General features: G+C 44.0%; 1 protein-coding gene across 1 annotated transcript in view; it reads left to right on the forward strand.

The window, feature by feature from the left end:
* The window catches only part of LOC124710762 (melanopsin-like), a 178,850-nt gene that overhangs the window by 67,533 nt on the left and 89,504 nt on the right, over positions 1 to 21,813 (forward strand). The window contains exon 3 of the mRNA XM_047240955.1: positions 19,074 to 19,204. Within this exon, the coding sequence (XP_047096911.1) occupies positions 19,074 to 19,204 (131 nt within the window). The remainder of the gene's footprint in view (positions 1 to 19,073; positions 19,205 to 21,813) is intronic.

Raw genomic sequence — 21,813 nt, forward strand, 5'->3', positions numbered from 1 at the left:
ATGAAAAAACCAAAAATTCAATGAAATGAAACAAAACGCCGTCGAGACAATTTCTAGATGTAAATGAAATGACTTTCATAATTAATACAGATCAATCTCGACTAACTGGAACAAAATTCGGCCAAGATATTTTACAGGGATTATACCTCACTAGGACGGCGATCCTTGGGGTCGCTTTGAAGAAGCGAGTGGTGGCGTTTGACTCTGTAGCCTGTTCCTTTAAACTTCTGGGCTAATAGGCCGTGGTCGTTGCATAAGACTTACTCCTGACGTTTCCTCTCCGGCTGCTGGGGATGTCTTCAGGGGTATAAAGTGGCCACTTTATCTCTGAAGGTGTCTCCTGCAGTCAGAGACAAAACGTCAGAAGAAAGGTTTATATTTCGACCATTGCGTATTACCTCGGAAGTTTTGAGCGATGTCAGTGCCATCCGTGAAAGGTTACGCCGTATGATCTGCAGACCACTGTTTTAACGTAGAAGGTGATGGGCATCTCCTGACAGGCTGAAAAAAAGCGGGAAGAGCTGCGATTTGCACAGAGTGCAACATTTGAGTCGCACAAAAAAGAGACATGGCACACTGTCGCGATGGCCAATCTACACTAAAGCGCCAAAGAAACTGGTGTAGACATGCCTATTCAAATACACAGATATATAAAAAGGAGAATACAGCGCTGCGGTCGGCAACGCCTATGTAAGACAACAAGTGTCTGGCGCAGTTGTTAGATCGGTTACTGCTGCTACAATGGCAGGTTATCAAGATTTAAGAGAGTGGTGTTATAGTCGGTGCACGAGCTATGGGGCACAGCATCTTCGAGGTAGCGATGAAGTCGGGAGTTTCCCGTACGATCATTTCACGAGTGTACGTGAATACCAGGAATCCGCTAAAACATCAAATTTCCGAACTCGCTGCTGCCAGAAAAAAAAAAAAAAACTGCAGGAAGGAGACGAACGATGACTGCTGAAGAGAGTTGTTCAATGAGACAGAAATGCAACCCTTCCGAAAATTGCTGCAGATTTCAATGCTGGCCCGTCAACAAGTGTCAGCGTGCTAACCATTCAACGAAACATCATCGATGAGGGATTTCGGAGCCGAAGGCCCACTCGTGTACCCTTGTTGGCTGCACGAAACAGAGTTTTATGTCTCTCCTGGGTTCGTCAACACCAACACTGGACTGTTGATGACTGGAAACATGTGACCTGATCTGACGAGGCGCGTTTCAAATTTGACGTGTACGGGTATGGAGACATCTCATGAATCCATGGACCCTGCATATCAGCAGCGGACTGTTCAAGCAGGTGTAGGCTCTGTAATGGTGTGAGGCGTCTGCGGTTAGAGTGATGCGGGACCCCTGATACTTCTAGATACGACTCTTACAGGTGAAACGTAGGTAAGCATCCTGTCTGATCACCTGCAGCCATTATTGTCCATTGGGCATTCCGACTGACTTCGGCAATTGGCTCCAGGAACACTCTTCTCAGTTTAAACATTTCCTCTGGTCACCAAACTCCCCCAATATGAACATTATTGACATATCTGTGAGGCCTTGCAACGTGCTGTTCAGAAGACATCTTCGCTCCTCGTACTCTTATGGATTTAGTGATAGCCTTGCAGGATTCATGGTGTCAATTCCCTCCCGCACTGCTACAGACATTAGTCGAGTCCAAGCCATGTAGTATTGCGGCACTTCTGCGTGCTCGCGGGGGCCCTACACGATATTAGGCATGTGTACCAGTGTTTTCATCTCTTCAGTGTATTTATTATGGTAGTGGACGTAACTCTCATTTTAAATGTTGCTGAGTGAAAAAAGCAATCGTATAAATTTGGCTAAAGAAATAAGCTCTCTTTTGGGGGGAAGTCTTCGATATTGATAGTACACGGCCCAGATTACAGAAGAAAATCTCTACTTCCCTGACTAACAGGATTAACAGATTCTAACTTTGTTGATATTATTTAGGCAAACGGAGAGCGTCGGGGGAGGATGCTGGCTGACACATAAGGTACTTACATATGTGCACAACATCCCTATTCTCTTAACAAACGAGCAGACGCAGAAAAGCCGTCCCGTGATCGTCATGTCCGACGTACTGGGGTATAGTGTTCCTATTTTACTTTTTTCATCTCGTTCCGGAGAGGGCAGGGTGGCATGTCATACAACTTTGTCCATTTCAAGCGAATCTGAGAAAGCTGGGAGTGGGAAAAAAGGGGCACCAAATGGGCCATATTACGGAGAGAATTTTCATTTCCCGTAAGAGTCTCATGGATGAAGAAAATCTTCGACTGTTATGTGAATTTGAACTATTTGTAATTTACCTTGGAAGCAATTTTTGAAGTTTAGGAGCGCCGTCATTGTAATTTCCAAGAATGTTTGCCTGTCGAAGCCGCGGGCTCCAAACGATAGGTATCGAACGTGCGATTCTAAATCCATCACGCGACTGTGGCGGCGGGCGCTATAATAAATTATTTGCGAGTTTCTGGGGGAACCCAAACGATCTATGTCGATAGCTCGTGGGATGTCTGGTGTTGTAGACGTTTCTTTGACCTAATCCCTCCCATGGAAGAATATAATTCCATGCTTATTCAATGTAGAAAATTATTTGAATTTTTGTCCGAAATATGGACTAATACTGGATGACGAAAGGAGGCACTGTGTAGACTGCGGTGGGGCGATGTCTATAAAAGTTCGTAAGAAGAGTTCAGATACCGAAATACCTTTACAATTTCATTGCAGAAACTGTGGGAAACTAACGACCATCAGGAAGAATGCATGGTTTGACTGTTCTAAATTATCTACCCAGACCAGCATAATTCTTGTATCTTGCTGGATTAGGGACTACACCCTGCGAGCAACAGCATCGGAAGCTGACTTATCTACCAATACCGTGTGCGACTGTTTCGTGTTTTGCAGAGATTGTGTTATGTAATAGAGACGAACGACAGTGTACCTATCTGTGGACCAAATAATGTTCTTGAAGTGAACTAATCGCACATAGCTAGAAGGAAAAAACAGAGAGGATGACCTTTAATGAATTAAATCAAACATATTTGGGCATTCGGTGGTACAGAACGAGAGTCCCGGAAGTGCTTTGTGGTAAGAGCGTCCTCCAGAGGCAAGGTAACTTAAGTCGGTTTGATAAAGCATTTTATACTGACCTGTAGCAAAGTGATTAAGGACAGCTTTCAGTCCTGCAAGGCTCTGAAAGCAGAAGGATTCAGTCACGAGTTCGTCAACCACTCTGTAGAGTTCGTGTCTTCCGATGACCCCAGTGTGCACACGCAGCACATCGAGCGGCTGTGGAGATCAGTGAAATCTTCCATTGAAAGCTAAGGGCGTCCAGGAGAAAGAAACCAACTCTACTTGTTTCAGTATCTGTATTTTCATAAGGTGCGGCTGCAAGGGAAAGTTGACGCATGTGACACTCGGCCCACATTTTTGCGAGACATTGGCAGAAAAAAAGGGAATGAAAATATGGAAATACCTCCCGTAGCATACACATCAAATGGACTTTCTCATGACGACAACGTCTTCAACGAGTGAGGTAAGTCGTTTCCTTTGTAATTATAAGTATTTTAGTATCGCTTTTCCTTTGTCGTTGCTGTAGTGACCACTATAAACATGCTCATAACACGCGCCACCACAGCCGCGTGATCGATTTAGAATCGCACGTGCGATATCTATCGTTTGCAGCCCACGGCTTCGACAGGCAAACATTATCCGAAATTACCGCCGTTGTACAAGTATCAAAGCATTTTGAAAGTGAAGAACACACTAGTCCAACGGTCCGCACAATTCTTCCCCCCCCCCCCCCCCCACCTCTCTCCCCACCCACCCCCCTACGCCACACTACACCACCCCTTTGGGGGTAAGTTAGACCTTTCCGATCGTTTGCGCCAGTATGACGCTAGCAGGGAAATGTGATGAATAATTCTTCAATTCGAGAAATGGTGTCTCATGTTTAAGCGTGGACCAGCGAATATCCATCCTGAAGAACGATCAGATCGACCTCAAGTTGGGAACGAGCTATAATCAATGTTTGAGAAAAAACTCAACAGAGTAGGTGTCATCATCGACCTTTTATTTTCCTCAGATTTCACGATCAATTTTTTCTGGCATATTAGGTTTCCATTTGTGCTTTACAAAAGTGTGTACTTTGTAGTTTTCTCTACTCTTGTCAGATGAACACAATAATGGAAGCTGTACTTACTTTTGTCACTTGGTGCGGCATGGTTTGGCAAGGTTCTCCTGTAGAAGAGGTTCAGTTTCACATAAAAGTCCAGAGACAAAGCGCCAATCATTTGAATGACATCCTTCACTATGCCCAACAAACCCAAACAAGCCAAACAATTTCTGAGCACCAGATCGGTTAGAGGCACAGTGTTTTGGAATCTAAAAACACGCTGGTCATTGACTTTACGCATAGATGCGAGACTGAAAATGCAGTGGGATTCTGTCAAACCATTTACCCACTACGCACCGTCGTTCAAAACGCGCATAGTGGTTTGTTGTCTAGCAGCATAGCGCTTCTTCATGGGAACGCACGTCCGCATTCTGCTGTGTTGACGAAAGTTTTCCTCCGGCAGTTTAAGTTAACAAGTTTATGATCCGCATTGTGGACCGGACTTGGACCCGAATAAATACATTTCCCCAAAATGTAAGATTTATTTGGGTGGAAAACACTGTGGTAAGAAATACGAACAGAAAGAGGACGTTAGTTACTGATTCAAAAAGCATAGCTAAGCTCTACGAAAAGTGTTTACTTTTGAACGTCGGCTACGTGGAAAAATAGCAAAAATGTTAAATAAGTTTGCTTTTGTTACCTTGATGTCGGGGGAAAAAATGTTCCTTACTTTTAGAATTACTCTGTATTAGAGATTCTTGATACGGATAAGCAGTAGGGAAACGAGTAAACTATAGAGAAAGACGGGTGATATGCAGTATGTGCAAGAACCAAGAGGCTACAATAAGATAGAAGACAAAGAACTAAGTGCTCATATTAAAAATGGCGTTAGACAGGGACACAGTCTTTCGCACCCTGCTGTTCAATCTATACAACGGAGAAGCAATGAGGGAAACAAAGGCAAGTTTCAAGAATGGGTAAAAATTCGGGGTGAGAAGATTCGCTGATAACATTGCTCTCCTCAGTGGATGTGAAGAAGAATGACAGGCGTTCTTGGATGGAATGAATCTTACGATGAGTGCAGAGTACGCGTTGAAAGGAAACCTGAAAAAGACATAGGTCATAACATGTACCCCTGGCCAAGAAACGTCTACTACACGATGGGACAAGTAAGTGTCCCAGACGAGTGGATACGACCGGACCTAAATTTGTGGCAGAATTAACGGAGGAGGCGAGGACCTTTAGTTACTTCCAACAGGACGGAGCAACTGCCCATGCCGCCGACCAAAGCTTGGCGCACATTTACACAATGTTCACACCTGACAGAGCTGTTAGCAGAAGTCAGTCTGGTTGCGGTCCTAGCTCGCCACTCAGGTCACCTCATCTGCCAGTGTGCAGTTACGTCTTATGGGGAACCTTCAAGTCTAAGGTGTATGGCATCAGCCCTCATAGTCTTCAAGAAGTTTAGCAGAACATTTTGGATTTGATTGTAAGAACCCCCGCAGTCCAGCTTCGACCCGCTTTCAGCAACTTGCTGACCAGGGTCAAAAAATGCCAAGAGCTGAAAGGTGGTCAGTTTCAACATCTGCTGTATTCAGTACTGTTTTTTCTTTTCTCTGCTGTGTTTCTTCATACCCTGAAACTCTTCTTATCTAGGCCATTTTTATTCACCTTACCCTTCACCATCCAACATGGACCTTAATTTCAGGAAGAAATTTCTGAGAAGCATTGGAGCGAAGCATTATGTAGCAGTGAATCACGGACAGTGGGGAAACGGGAACAGAAAGGAACTGGTGACTGAGGTGATAGAGAATATTGTTGAAAATCAGGTAGACTCATAAGGAATGAGGACTTTATTCAGAGTGAAATGAGACGCCAAGACGACTGTAGATTTGTGTAATTAACTTCTTTATCCCGGCCCTCGGCCGTAGTACATCAGGAGCAGCGTGGTGGAGGCGTCCAGTTGCCTCTCATGTAAAAGAATAGGCTTGCAGCATTGCTGACAGTGGAAAGAGCGGAGCCGAGGGAGACGTCACACGAATGCCGCTGTCAGCGTTGACTCATGGATGCGACGGTTACGACAGCGCGGCCGCGCAGCTGACGTTGCCCTCCAGCGAGCGGACGGCTCCCTGTTCGAGTGGCAGTTCTCTCGTGACTCAGTCCAGGTTGCTACTTCCTATCGTAGAACAGCGGACCTCTTAATTCATTTCAGGATGTTGCTCTGGCTGTCACTGGCCCGTGGTGTAGGCTTTGAAACTGAGGCAAGAATAATTTAGTGCACGAAAGGCTGAGTACATGAACTCTCGTGACTTGTGTTCATTTAGGGCTTAAGGTACGTACTCTATACACTTTAATGGTGGAAAGTGAGGAAAGGTTTCCGTCGTTTCGCTAGCGTTTTGTAGTGTCGGCTGTTAACTATAGCCGGCCGGGGTGGCCGAGCGGTTCTCGGCGCTACAGTCCGGAACCGCGCGACCGCTACGGTCGCAGTTTCGAATCCTGCCTCGGGCATGGATGTGTGTGATGTCCTTAGGTTTGTTAGGTTTAAGTAGTTCTAAGTTCTAGGGGGCTGATGACCTCAGATGTTAAGTCCCATAGTGCTCTGAGCCATTTGAACCATTTTTGTTAACCATAACGCGCCAAGCTGACTTTGCTTCGTAACACCTGTCGGCAGTGTTTTTTGCTTCAGAATGAATAACACTCTTGCCTGCCTGCAGCTGACTGTGTTGCAACTCACTTCCGCTCTCGCGAATTTTTTGACCGAATACCGTCGATACACTGCAGAATATCTGTAAAACAATGCCAAGAAGAAGTGACAGGATGATTGGACACGCATTAACGAATCAGGGAATCATCTCTCTGGTACTAGAGCGAACTTCATAGGGCAAAAACTGTAGGGGAAGACGTGTGAGATCTAACAATTAATTCAGGATGTAGAGTGCAAGTGTTTATCACAGAGGATGAGTTTAGGAGAGGTCTTAATGGAAGGCCGCATCAAAGCAATCATAAGACTAAAACAAAGAAAAATCGTTTCAGAAGGATAATGGCCGGTTACCTGTAGCGAAGATTATTACTCCATTATTCTCTGTAGAATCACTTGCACTCTACCATGCAAATTCTCTTATTAAAATGTCAATCGAGGGAGATGGTGGTGTGGCGACGTTATGGTTTCGTCTTTGGTACGAAAGAGGTTTAGACCTGTCTTCAGATTTGGCTTTTCGATGATTTGCCTAAATACGAGGGGTGTCCAGAAAGTAGGTTCCGATCGGTCGCGAAATGGAAAAGACTATGAAAAACCGATCAAGCATTGCACAGATGTGTTGGGCAGTGTCTCTAGTATGCCCGTAGGTAGCATCACGTTGTTGTTGTTGTTGTGGTCTTCAATCCTGAGACTGGTTTGATGCAGCTCTCCATGCTACTCTATCCTGTGCAAGCTTCTTCATCTCCCAGTACCTACTGCAACCTACATCCTTCTGAATCTGCTTAGTGTATTCATCTCTTGGTCTCCCTCTACGATTTTTACCCTCCACGCTGCCCTCCAATACTAAATTGGTGATCCCTTGATGCCTCAAAACATGTCCTACCAACCGATCCCTTCTTCTAGTCAAGTTGTGCCACAAACTTCTCTTCTCCCCAATCCTATTCAATACCTCCTCATTAGTTACGTGATGTACCCACCTTATCTTCAGCATTCTTCTGTAGCACCACATTTCGGAAGCTTCTATTCTCTTCTTGTCCAAACTAGTTATCGTCCATGTTTCACTTCCATACATGGCTACACTCCATACAAATACTTTCAGAAACGACTTCCTGACACTTAAATCAATGCTCGATGTTAACAAATTTCTCTTCTTCAGGAACGCTTTCCTTGCCATTGCCAGTCTACATTTCATATCCTCTCTACTTCGACCATCATCAGTTATTTTACTCCCTAAATAGCAAAACGCCTTTCCTACTTTTAAGTGTCTCATTTCCTAATCTAATTCCCTCAGCATCACCCGATTTAATTTGACTACATTCCATAATCCTCGTTTTGCTTTTGTTGATGTTCATCTTATATCCTCCTTTCAAGACACTGTCCATACCGTTCAACTGTTCTTCCAAGTCCTTTGCTGTCTCTGACAGAATTACAATGTCATCGGCGAACCTCAAAGTTTTTATTTCTTCTCCATGAATTTTAATACCTACTCCGAATTTTTCTTTTGTTTCTTTTACTGCTTGCTCAATATACAGATTGAATAACATCGGGGAGAGGCTACAACCCTGTCTCCCTCCTTGCCCAACCACTGCTTCCCTTTCATGCCCCTCGACTCTTATAACTGCCATCTGGTTTCTGTACAAATTGTTAATAGCCTTTCGCTCCCTGTATTTTACCCCTGCCACCTTCAGAATTTGAAAGAGAGTATTCCAGTTAACATTGTCAAAAGCTTTCTCTAAGTCTACAAACGCTAGAAACGTAGGTTTGCCTTTTCTTAATCTTTCTTCTAAGATAAGTCGTAAGGTTAGTATTGCCTCACGTGTTCCAACATTTCTACGGAATCCAAACTGATCTTCCCCGAGGTCCGCTTCTACCAGTTTTTCCATTCGTCTGTAAAGAATTCGCGGTAGTATTTTGCAGCTGTGACTTACTAAACTGATAGTTCGGTAATTTTCACATCTGTCAACACCTGCTTTCTTTGGGATTGGAATTACTATATTCTTCTTGAAGTCTGAGGGTATTTCGCCTGTCTCATACATCTTGCTCACCAGATGGTAGAGTTTTGTCATGACTGGCTCTCACAAGGCCACCAGTAGTTCTAATGGAATGTTGTCTACTCCCGGGGCCTTGTTTCGACTCAGGTCTTTCAGTGCTCTGTCAAACTCTTCACGCAGTATCATATCTCCCATTTCATCTTCATCTACATCCTCTATTTCCATAATATTGCCCTCAAGTACATCGCCCCTGTATAAACCCTCTATATACTCTTTCCGCCTTTCTGCCTTCCCTTCTTTGCTTAGAACTGGGTTGCCATCTGAGCTCTTGATATTCATACAAGTGGTTCTCTTCTCTCCAAAGGTCTCTTTAATTTTCCTGTAGGCAGTATCTATCTTACCCCTAGTGAGACAAGCCTCTACATCCTTACATTTGTCCTCCAGCCATCCCTGCTTAGGCATTTTGCACTTCCTGTCGATCTCATTTTTGAGACGTTTGTATTCCTTTTTACCTGCTTCATTCAATGCATTTTTATATTTTCTCCTTTCATCAATTAAATTCAATATTTCTTCTGTTACCCAAGGATTTCTATTAGCCCTCGTCTTTTTACCTACTTGATCGTCTGCTGCCTTCAATACTTCATCCCTCAGAGTTTCCCATTCTTCTACTGTATTTCTTTCCGCCATTCCTGTCAATTGTTCCCTTACGCTCTCCCTGAAACTCTCTACAACCTCTGGTTCTTTCAGTTTATCCAGGTCCCATCTCATTAAATTCCCACCTTTTTTCAGTTTCTTCAGTTTCAATCTGCAGTTCATAACCAATAGATTGTGGTCAGAATCCACATCTGCCCCTGGAAATGTCTTACAATTTAAAACCTGGTTCCTAAATCTCTGTCTTACCATTATATAATCTATCTGATACCTTTTAGTATCTCCAGGATTCTTCCACGTATACAACCTTCTTTTATGATTCTTGAACCAAGTGTTAGCTATGATTAAGTTATGCTCTGTGCAAAATTCTACAAGGCGGCTTCCTCTTTCATTTCTTCCCCCCAATCCATATTCACCTACTATGTTTCCTTCTCTCCGTTTTCCTACTGACGAATTCCAGTCACTCATGACTATTAAATTTTCGTCTCCCTTCACTACCTGAATAATTTCTTTTATCTCGTCATACATTTCATCAATTTCCTCATCATCTGCAGAGCTAGTTGGCATATAAACTTGTACTACTGTAGTAGGCATGGGCTTTGTGTCTATCTTGGCCACAATAATGCGTTCACTGTGCTGTTTGTAGTAGCTAACCCACACTCCTGTTTTTTTATTCATTATTAAACCTACCCCTGCATTACCTCTATTTGATTTTGTATTTATAACCCTGTAATCACCTGACCAAAAGTCTTGTTCCTCCTGCCACCGAACTTCACTAATTCCCACTATGTCTAACTTTAACCTATCCATTTCCCTTTTTAAATTTTCTAACCTACCTGCCCGATTAAGGGATCTGACATTCCACGCTCCGATCCGTAGAACGCCAGTTTTCTTTCTCCTGATAACTACGTCCTCTTGAGTAGTCCCCGCCCGGAGATCCGAATGGGGGACTATTTTACCTCCGGAATATTTTACCCGAGAGGATGCCATCATCATTTAATCATACAGTAAAGCTGCATGTCCTCGGGAAAAATTACGGCTGTAGTTTCCCCTTGCTTTCAGCCGTTCGCAGTACCAGCACAGCAAGGCCGTTTTGGTTAATGTTACAAGGCCAGATCAGTCAATCATCCAGACCGTTGCCCCTGCAACTACTGAAAAGGCTGCTGCCCCTCTTCAGGAACCACATGTTTGTCTGGCCTCTCAACAGATACCCCTCCGTTGTGGTTTCACCTACGGTACGGCCATCTGTATCGCTGAGGCACGCAAGCCTCCCCACCAACGGCAAGGTCCATGGTTCATGGGGGGGAGCATCACGTTACTCTTCTCACTTCTGAACCAACAGTGAGCGCGTAAAGATGTCTAGGAAACAGTGTCTCCCGCCAAGCTCGAGGGCCTGGTGAGAAATTTCTTCTGAAGCTATGCAGCCAACATTACATAACTGTCGTGCTGTTTCTTCTTCAAGACAATTCTCAGTCGCATTCTGCAGGGGCAGTGAAGAAGCTCCTGCATCGTTTTCAGTTGGAAATGTTTGATTACCCACAATACAGCCCTTAATTGTCTCCCTCTGAGTTTCATCTCTGCTCGCATGAACCGCTGGCTATGAAGACAACATTCTGGCATAGGCAATGACCTGTAGGCCAGCGTAGAGAATTGGCGGAAAGCACTGGCGGCTGCCTTCTGTGATGAGGGTATTGGAAAGTTAGTACAACACTACGACAAATGTCTAAGAACGGCGACTAGGTAGAGAAGTAGCTGGAAGGTGTAGCTAACTGTTACAAATAAAACATTTCTTATTTTCAATGTTTTTTTCCATTTCGCGATCAATCGAAACTTACTTTCTGGACAGCTCTCGTATCTAAAGGGGTATTCCAGAGTATTTCCGGTGAAAGGACTTGGTAAATTTTCTAATCTATCCTTCCTCAATCGAAACATAAGCTTCGCTTCTGATGATCTCGGTATCGTCGCGTCGAAATGCTAAACACAAATCTTTTTTGCTCCATTGGAGTGACGTCCACCTAACGCAACGCTCATTTAACATAACATTCAATCATAAGTTGGAGTAGTCTGGTCGGCATTCGTTTCCTTGCAATTGCTCGTAATGCTTCATGTACTTTCAAGCAAACCACACACATGTTAGTTCACTCTCAGACACCAACATCATTATGCACTTTCACCCGTTTTAACAATAACGTGCCATAATGCTTAGAAATGCTTATTGTAGAAAGTCTTTCACATCCTACTGACTTCTCGCAATGATCTTGCCCGTTTCTCTAACTGAAATTATTCGTCTTCGCGCACTAATCTTATCTGTGCTATAAGATTCCGTTCAACTCCAAGTAGTATTTCTGGTGTTGTACCTTTCAGAAAGCGGAAATGTAGCAACGCTCTAAGCACAAGTGCTTCAAGTGTAGTCCGGTGCTGCATACTGACTGACTCAGTTACGTATTACATGCTCTATTGCGTCCTTTAACACATCACAGGATTCGCTGGTTTTCGCGCTCCGTACATTCCACCCGACACGTGGTCCGTTCGGTGCACCAAGCGGAGCGTTGACAGGATCGACCGGTGGCATTGCGACTGCATACCTCGTAATTCACGCCTGATTAACGTTTTCCACTTAAGCGTCTAGCGCTTCTGCAGTCCATTTGCTGAAACTTCCGCTCCAAATACCTCTCCGAAAGTTCTCAGTCCCTTTCTTGACGGATTCCAACTAGCGGACATCATATGAAAAGTTGAGTGTGCTCGACCCTATTAAAAATTAATATACCGCATACCAAATCTTATGAAGACATCCGTCATAAAACTCGCCTTTAATTTATAGTGCTGGTTACCACTTAGCCTTTGTCATAGACCTTTTCACACTGACTGTAAGGGTACGACAATGCGAATTATCTGACTTGTATTGAGGTGTTGCATGAATAACTTATTTGGAAATTGATCTGAAAGTGTAAAATTAAAAGCAAAAAATCGAAATACAAAGTTGTTATTGAGATTTATGCATTTTACATTAGCTAAATTGAGTGCTTATATGATACTATCAGCTTGCCACATGATGTCCTCTGTCTGGCAACTAGACAGATTTTACCGTTCATCCACCACAACCGCCTGAAAGGAGAGGAGTACCTGATTTCCCATACCAGAGGTGATCTTGGAATAGCTGGAAGGTATGTCACTGAAAATACGTAAAGTAACGTGATTCAGCACAATGGAGTATTAGCACTTTTTGCACTGACCGTCCCTCACCATCGGAACACAAAATCTGAGGAACGGTACGCCAATTTTACCTACAAGCTTGGTCGAAAAACTTCCCGTATTTAGTTCCTATACACTTTTTCTTGCAGGATTACATGGTAAGTCATGTTTGAACTAAATAATTGTTGGTGGTACGTTCATTCTCTGATGTTTCTGTCAAGTTTTGTTTTTATGATTTGTGTATATTCATATGCTGATTCGAATATAATTAGATATTGTTTTGGTGTTGATTATTTTGTTTTTAGTTTAATTTTATTGAGTTTTTTGATTTGCTCATTAATTAGATTAATACTGTCATCATATACTTACGACTAAATGTACTCTGCATTTTGTCCACTTTGTGTAAATGAACGGACACAATCTGCGCAACTGAGTTAGAGTTTCTCGTGTCACCTTGTTTTTACATTGAAGTGACGAGAGTCACGGGATAGCGATAACCACATATACAGCTGTCGGCAGTACCTGTGCAAAATCTATAAAAGGGCAGTGCATTGGCAGAATTGTCATTTTTACTCGGGTAATTCATGTGGAAAGATGTCCGACGTGATTATGGCCGCACGACGGGATTTATCACGCTTTTATAGAGGAATGTTAGTTGGAGCTAGACTCACGGGACGTTCCATTTTGGAAATCGTATGGATATTCAGTGTTTTGAAACCCACAGTGTGGAGAGTGTGCCGAGGATACCAAGGTTGAGGCATTACCTCTCACCAGGGACAACGCAGTGGTCAATAGCCTTCACTTGGCTACCAAGAGCAGCGATGTTTGAGTAGAGTTGTCAGTACTAATAGACAAGCATTACTGCGTGAAATAAACACAGAAATCAATGTTTGACGTACTACAGCTTATCAGTTAGGACAATGCGGCGAAATTTGGCTTTCAGAAACGTAAAATGGTGTCAGATATTTGAAATACGATGTTAATGCTTGAGTGATGGGTACGTTTATGTTTGTCATAGGCAAACCTTTTACGGAGTAGAGAAATGCGGGTAGTAAAATAATAGGTGTAAGAACGTAGAGCGAACAGGAGTGAAACTCCAGGAGAAAGCTGTCCCCCTCACAAGGGGCTGGAGACAGACGTATTTTTCATCTACTGTTCTAGCTGTGCATCTAAAATATAAGTAAGAAAATAAAAGTTTTGAAGTTGAATTAAAATCCAGGATTGGAAAACATCACTCAAAAGATGTGCTGATGACATAGCTATCCCCAGCGAAAGTGAGAAAAAAAAGTAAGCAAAGATAGACGAAAGTATTAAGGAACAGGAGAAAGGTGATCACCGGTAAGCTTAACAGCGTTGTTGATATTTCTTCCGGGTTATATGGCCGTGGTCCATGGAATTATTCAGTTCCTAACGTTTCGTCCAATACTACGTTGGACATCTTTAGAGGTATGGCTGGTTCTGCTGGACTCAGCAGATGTGAAGTTTCAGCGTCTTTGTGCGATGCACGGGCCAGAGCTCATTAACTGACGATTATGTGGGAGTTTGCGACTAATGCACTCCTTGGGAAGTTACCCCCGGTACTAGCTCGGGACGCGAGAAGCAACTGGGAAGTGGACCGGAGGAGGGGGAAGAGGCGTCCATTTGAACGAGAAGAGATGGCCTGCTGTTGTAGAGCTTCCGACTAAACCTCTCCAAACTCGTACTTTGTGTATTGAATTAGGAGGTGGAAAGGGAGAGGCGCTCATTTAGCGGATGGTATTCGACACTGTGTCTTCGAGTAGACAAGAGAAGTGTTTTGTCTGCAAATGGGGTACATTTTAAATGGGAAAGTAAATTATATTTGGTTATGTCACATTGATATTACTCTCGTTACAAGACGTCGTTGTGGCCTTGCATTGTAAAATTATTTATTTACAAAGACAACAATAAAAATCGTGAACTACATAAACATATCGGCTGTGGCGGTTAGAAGTCCTCATATTTTTATATGTGGTACATTAATATGTATACAAGTCAGTGCGTTGATTGTTTTTCTCTTCATAGAACAGATTTCCAGCAGACTCACCATATAATTTACTGTTTGATGGTTTGGCTCAAATGGCTCTGAGCACTATGGGACTTAACATCTGTGGTCATCAGTCCCCTAGAACTTAGAACTACTTAAACCTAAGTAACCTAAGGACATCACACACATCCAATCCGAGGCAGGACTCGAACCTGCGACCGTAGTGGTCACGCGGTTCCAGACTGAAGCGCCTAGAACCGCACGGCCACAGCTGCCGGCTCTGATGGTTTCTGCACTGTCGTAGCTGCACCACTATGTTGACTTCACCTGTCAATATAGACTAACCGTTTGCGTCCATGTGCCCACATTTCAACACCAGACTTGCTGCACAGGCGAAAATAAGCATTAAAGGCTTGCTCTTGCCATATGTACTTAGAAGTACTAACCAACTTAAACAGATACTCCTCCTAATAGCTATAACTATGGGTCTGCAAATGACGTAATTATTCCAAAATGAGATTTTCACTCTGCAGCGGAGTGTGCGCTGATATGAAACTTCCTGGTAGATTAAAACTGTGTGCCGGACCGAGACTCGAACTCGGGACCTTTGACTTTCGCAAGCAAGTGCTCTACCAACTGAGTTAAACACGACTCTTGCCCAGTCCTCACAGCTTTACTTCTGCCAGTATCTCGTCTCCTACCTTCCAAACTTTACAGAAGCTCTCGTGCGAAACCTGCAGAACTAGCACTCCTGAAAGAAAGGATATTGCGGAGACATGGAATAGCCACAGCCTGGGGGATGTTTCCAGAATGAGATTTTCACCCTGCGGCGGAGTGTGCACTGATATGGAACTTCCTGGCCCGCGAAAGGCAAAGTTCCCGAGTTCGAGCCTCGGTCCAGCACACAGTTTTAATCTGCCAGGAAGTTTCATTGACGTAATTATTGTTTGTACACTGTCCTCAATCACCGACAGAAATATATGCACTTACACCTGTTACACACTCTATAATTTTAACAGTCGAATGCGACAGTCATTAGTTTTAAGAATTACTGTATCACTGTTAACCCGACCAAAGGAAAGGTAACTTTTAAATTCAATGCTAATCAAGAGAATTTAGACTTTTTTCTAGTACTTGTATTTTTTCAGAAAACGAAATGAGGTATACCCTATTAATGTTTTTTGCATAATGACGTACTACGAATCTGAAACTTTTAATCAACAGAAATGAAAAGGTTTGAGAAACTTGTAAGCCTTTACCCATTTATGAAGCTTGCAGCTGAAACGGAGCGAAACCTTCCTCAGTGAAAAATCCTCTTCGTCACCAGCAGAACTTAACGTCACTCTCCAGCTTAACAACACATACTGGCGAGCCAAAACACCATGACCACCGCACACTGCGAGACAGAATGCCACCTGTTGACACAGCTAACACTTGAAATTACAATGGAAGTTTATTAGTGGAGCAGACACGAAAGTGAAATCATTGTAGCGATAAAGGGCTATAAATCCATACACCCACTGATGTAACAGAGTTTGGTAAAGGCAGATTATTATTACCTGTACGACAATCTCGGTAGCAGTGAAACTGGTAGGCTACTTGCGTGCTTCTTTTAAGAACATTTATGGACAGTGATTGAAAGCTGGTGAAATTACGAATTTAGAAGGATTTCTCGCTCTGAAAAGCAGAATAGCGACGAACTGTGGCACAAATTACAACAGATCGCACAGGTGACGCAGCTACAAGGGTTTCGTGGTAAACCGTCCAATCGTAGAATATGGGGAAATGTTCATGCAACGATATCACCAAATACGATTGTACTAGGTACAGGATTACAGAGATGGGAATCCGAAGTAGATAGCGATAGTCTGTTGTTATGGGAACGTTTTTCCCAAATCTAATCTGTAACCCAATTAATAACCCACTGTTCGAATGAAAGTCACTTTAATATTTTATAATTGATGCATGAAAGTATGGATGCAACTGAAAAAAACATCAGTGGTTACGAATTTAGTAATTACTTTTTCATTTCTATACAGCTGTGAAAGCTATACACAATTTCTCTGTGAGCTGAGTCCACTAGCTGACTGTAACGACACGAGGCACACTGAGGTAAAACAGCTAGAGGATCGTAAAACAGCTTTTCGCTGAAAGGCAGAGTCCCTGGCCTGTATGCACTTAGCGAAGGTTGCTGTTTTGGATGGTTCTCGGGTCCTGGTGATGGCCACAGGATGAGGCAGGAGACTGAACTCACAAAACTGTAAACTCGTATCGCGAGAAGCAGTGAAAAAACTGCTTTCTAAAAGACAGTGGTCTCTAGAATGATAGGAAACGTAAGAGACTCAGGGCGAGAGGAATCAGCTGAACTCAAAGGAGGTTAGCTGTAATTAATGTGTGAATTCTGAAAGGGAGCCCAGTATTGGCCCACTAAAATTACTTTTTAACAAGGATTAAAGTTCGTAAGTGTATACATGTTGGTGCTGTCATTGGCTGAGGCGTGAAACCGACATCTTCTTGGGAGATACTTTCTACTCTCAGCCGGACAGCTTCCTTAAAATGAGAAAATGAGGGAGATTGCTAGTGATTTTATGAATTTTTGATTGGAAAGAACTCAGAAGCTCCACGGCAATCGGCTAACGGAAATCTAGTGCTGGCAGAACTAGCAAGAATTTTTGTATTAGAGCATGTAAACAGTTCGTGCTAGTGTTGTCGTGGCGGGAGATGGGGGAGGGGGGGGGGGGAGACTCCTTAAAGGTGCAGACAGGAATGACTTCTTCCCGGTCTGCACTTACAGCAGACATCGCTTTTGTTGGCGGTCGTTTAGAGACTCTGTTTTAGAGCTGATCCAGACTCTGAGTTTAAATTTGACACTTAGAACTACCATTGCTGTTATTCTCTTTACCTGAGTTTTAGAATGATGGTCAGCACATGCAGCATTTGTGCTTGCATGCTGAGGTACCCGATGTCATTTGTTTCGAGTTAGAGTTTTGCTTTTCTCAATTAGCGAACACACTCAGCTAGTGAATTCAAAATCTGCTTAGACAAGGGAACAGTTGCTCGTATCTACTTCGGAGTGTTTCCTTTAATTTGTAAGCTAATCCTGCTACACTTAGCGTGCACTTACTGACACTTAATAATTACACCGTGCCCATAATATCCATTCAGTGTTTGGACATAAGTCCTTGCGTTTTAACAATAAATAAATTGTGATCTTTAGTATCATTCAGTAGAGGAAAACCTTTGTCGTTATGTCAGTGTAAGGCACGGTATCCACACTTCACCGTTCTCTGGGCCACTCCGATCAAATTCACATGTTCAGAAGTATCTATTGCGCGACTGCCCGGCTTTGTCTTAACACTCCACATGACGTTGTGGGAAGTGGTCTGTGGGTTCAGACCTTAAAGTTCTACTATAGTTTCGCAATGTCACTTTGTCGGATGATGTTTGATGATGTTTGGTTTGTGGGTCGCTCAACTGAGTCATCAGCGCCCATACAAAGTACAGATTTTTACACACTCCATTTTCTTTTCACAATCCAATCTCATCACTCTCACAAATGATGATGATGAAATTATGAGGACAACACAAACACCCAGTCCCTGGACAGAGAAAATCCCCAACTCGGCCGGGAATCGAACCTGGGACCCCTTGATCCAGAGGGAGCAAATCTAGCCCCTAGACCACGAGCGGTGGACCTGGTCGGATGAATCATGTTTCTGGTTACAGTAGGTGGCGCTTCTCGCTACAGGATGTTGTTTCCAACAACCACGAAGGACTCTGCGAAATATGTATTGTGCCACGGATGCATGCTGGTGGGGGCTGATTATGCTATCAACGACTCTCGACTACGTTGGAGCTGTGGTAGTAATTAAAGAACCGTGGCAACTGATGACTATGTGTACTTTATTACTAATCACCAGCATGTCTTCCGCTTGACGCCTTCCCAGACCGTGCTGACCTCTTCTAGCGGTATAGACTGTCTTGTCACAATACCAGAATCGCGCTGCAGTTGTTTCAGTAAACTCAACTTGATATCTTGGCCACCAAAATAGACTGATCTGACGTAAGTGGAACAAATCCTGGAACCTGTCGGGCGTCATCCCCGACCACAGGAACCACCACCAAGTAATTGGTGAGTGGGCAGCCCATCTCACGTAACTCTGGAAGCCTGCAAGGACCTGTAGAGTCGAAGCCATACAGAATCGCTGCTGAAATAAATTCCAATGTGAACCAAGCTCATGATCGTAATTTTTCGGTTCATCAGTGTTTACGGTGCTTCTCAGTCTTCTTGTTAAGCCCATTAGCTCCCCTAACTCCACGTAATACCTGCCACTACCTCATCAACCATAGGACGGCCTGTTGACACTCAGGACCTGTCTTGCCGCACCTATCTTCTCTGACAATGGCTTTCCAATCCACAGGTTCCGGCGCCTGCGCGGTCCGTTCAGCGCGTTCATCGTGAACCTGGCGGTGGCCGACCTGTGCACGTCGCTGCTGCACGCCGCGGCTGCCACCTCCTCCTTCAGCGGACACTGGGTGTTCGGCGTCGCAGGTGAGTCAATGTCCATAGCTACCAACTGTACCTCTATACTTAACACTTCCGGGCTGAGTACGCATTAGGAGTGATTTAAAATGGAATGACCATAAGAAATTGATCTTCGGTAAGGCAGATGCCAGACTGCGATTCATTGGAAGAATCCTAAGGAAATGCAATCCGAAAACAAAGGAAGTAGGTTACAGTACGCTTGTTCGCCCACTGCTTGAATACTGATCAGTAGTGTGGGATCCGTACCAGATGGGGTTGATGGACGAAATAGAGAAGATCCAACGGAGAGCAGCGCGCTTCGTTACAGGATCATTTAGTAATCGCGAAAGCGTTACGGAGATGATGGATAAACTCCAGTGGAAGACTCTGCAGGAGAGACGCTCAGTAGCTCGGTACGGGCTTTTGTTGAAGTTTCGAGAACATACCTTCGCCGAGGAGTCAAGCAGTATATTGCTCCCTCCTACTTATATCTCGCGAAGAGACCATGAGGATAAAATCGGAGAGATTAGAGCCCACTAGTCCAGAACATCCTGGATGCCCTCCTCCATCTACAACGACTGGGGAACGTGGTGGCTTTCTGCTGGGTTCCGGGGCATGTTGGCATTGCTGGGAATGAAAGGGCAGATCTCGCAGCCAAGGAGGCGTGTCTCGATCCACAAGTATCTCAGTGTGCTATACCACTGTACGCACTCACCTCGCTGTTGAGCTCACGAGTCGTGCGTCGGTGGGAGGATGAGTGGCTGCAAGTGACTGACAGTAAGCTCCGTATAGTCAAGCCCACAACGCGTGTATGGTGTACTTCCTTTCAGCCCCGTCGACGGGACGAGTTTCTCCTCACTCGGCTTCGGATAGGCCACAGCCCTATGGCGCTTGGCTTCCTGCTCCGGCGGGTGGACCCTCCAATGTGTGGTGCTTGTGGCGTCTGGGTCACTGTGCGCCACGTTTTATTGGATTGCTTTTTATGTTCTGACCATCGGGCCGCGACTGACTTGCCAGCGGACCTGCCATCTCTTTCAGGCAACACTCGGACGAATGTGGTTAAAGTTTTAAAGTTCTGTGCCATGTCAAATGTTTTTACAAAGATTTTAGGGAGAGGATCTTAATTTGCTCACTGTGTGACAAGCTCGCCCATATTTTATGTAAGTGGCCAGCCGATGACAATTTACTGTGGCATTCTTGTTGCTACGTTTTCCCTTTCCTTACATTCTACTTTCTTATGTCACATTTTCCTTCTTTTCCTGCTTTCTTTGCGTGTTTGTTTCATTTTTATTAGGTCTGTCTACATTCGTTCCCTTTAATGTGTGTCAGGACGCTGATGACCTCGACGTTGAGCGCCCATAAGCCCCAACACACACACACAGAGGCATATCGACAATGCTTCTTTCCACGAACAATACGAGACTGGAATAGAAGGGAGAACCGATATACTCAAGGTACCCTCCGCTACACACCATCAGGTAGCTTGCGGAGTATGGATGTAGATGTAGATGTAGAGATGCCGTGGTCCATACGTAAGACTCTCCCCTGACGTTTCGCCTTCGACTGCGGAAGGCATCCTCCGAGGACAATCGGCGAACTGCAACGAGAGCGCGAGTGAGCGCTGTATATATAAGCCATCCAGAGGGCATCGCTGTCAATCACGTGACGTCGGCTCTGCTGTGATCTCTGATATTGCCAACATTCCCAATTGAAATTAATCGGTTGTCACGCTGTTGCTGCAATGTTCACATCCATATCTTATCCAGCTTAATGCCTTCATCTTTTCTGTTAAAATTATTCCAGTGTTTGGCAATCTTAATGGCCTTTCTGTACATTTGCGCATAATAATGCGACGTCTTTGCTATGACACTCGTCTCACCAAACTTTATTTCATGATCACCTTCCTGAAACACATGTTCCACAACAGCCGATTTATCAATATGTCCGAGGCGGCAGTTCCTTTTATGTTCACCCAGACGGGTGTTGCGCTTCTTTTTGGTGTTCCTATATAGACCTTTCCACAACTGCACGGAATTTTATAGACACCTGATGTAGCTAGAAGATGTGGTTTATCTTTTACGGATTTTAGACATTCTTTTATTTTCGTGGTGGGTCTGAAAACAGTTTGCACATCTTACTTGCTTGCATCTCAGCCCGGAAGTGTTTAGTGATGACAACATCTGCCGTGAAAGCCTTCATTCCATGATGTCCCTCTATACTTTTTGAGTAGCTGCGCAATAGAAACTCTGCACGTGACATTCTCATGTCGACTTGTGGCGAATACCTACGAAATGAAATTACGATCACCCCTACACGTTGAGTGTCACAGGTGCCTAGGAAAGTCCGGATACTGAAGATTCATGGATTTGATTCGAGTTACAGAGATATGCAAATACGTAGGAGAGAGTTTCCTGTACTATCCGGCTAATAATTTGAACCGTTGCCATAAAATTGGAACCTCTCGTATTATTCGACAGTAAGTAAGGTCAGGGTGCACTAAGTGCTTTTTGTGGTCATACCGTCAGGTATGAGTTCTATGTGTCAAGGAACAGACAGTCCAAAGACACCCATTTTTTGGAGTTTTCATCTAATTTTTTGGGTACATGTTGAAGAGCATTACTATAACTAGACAAGTG

This window comes from Schistocerca piceifrons, chromosome 1, assembly GCF_021461385.2.
Source record: "Schistocerca piceifrons isolate TAMUIC-IGC-003096 chromosome 1, iqSchPice1.1, whole genome shotgun sequence".
Lineage (NCBI taxonomy): Eukaryota > Metazoa > Arthropoda > Insecta > Orthoptera > Acrididae > Schistocerca > Schistocerca piceifrons.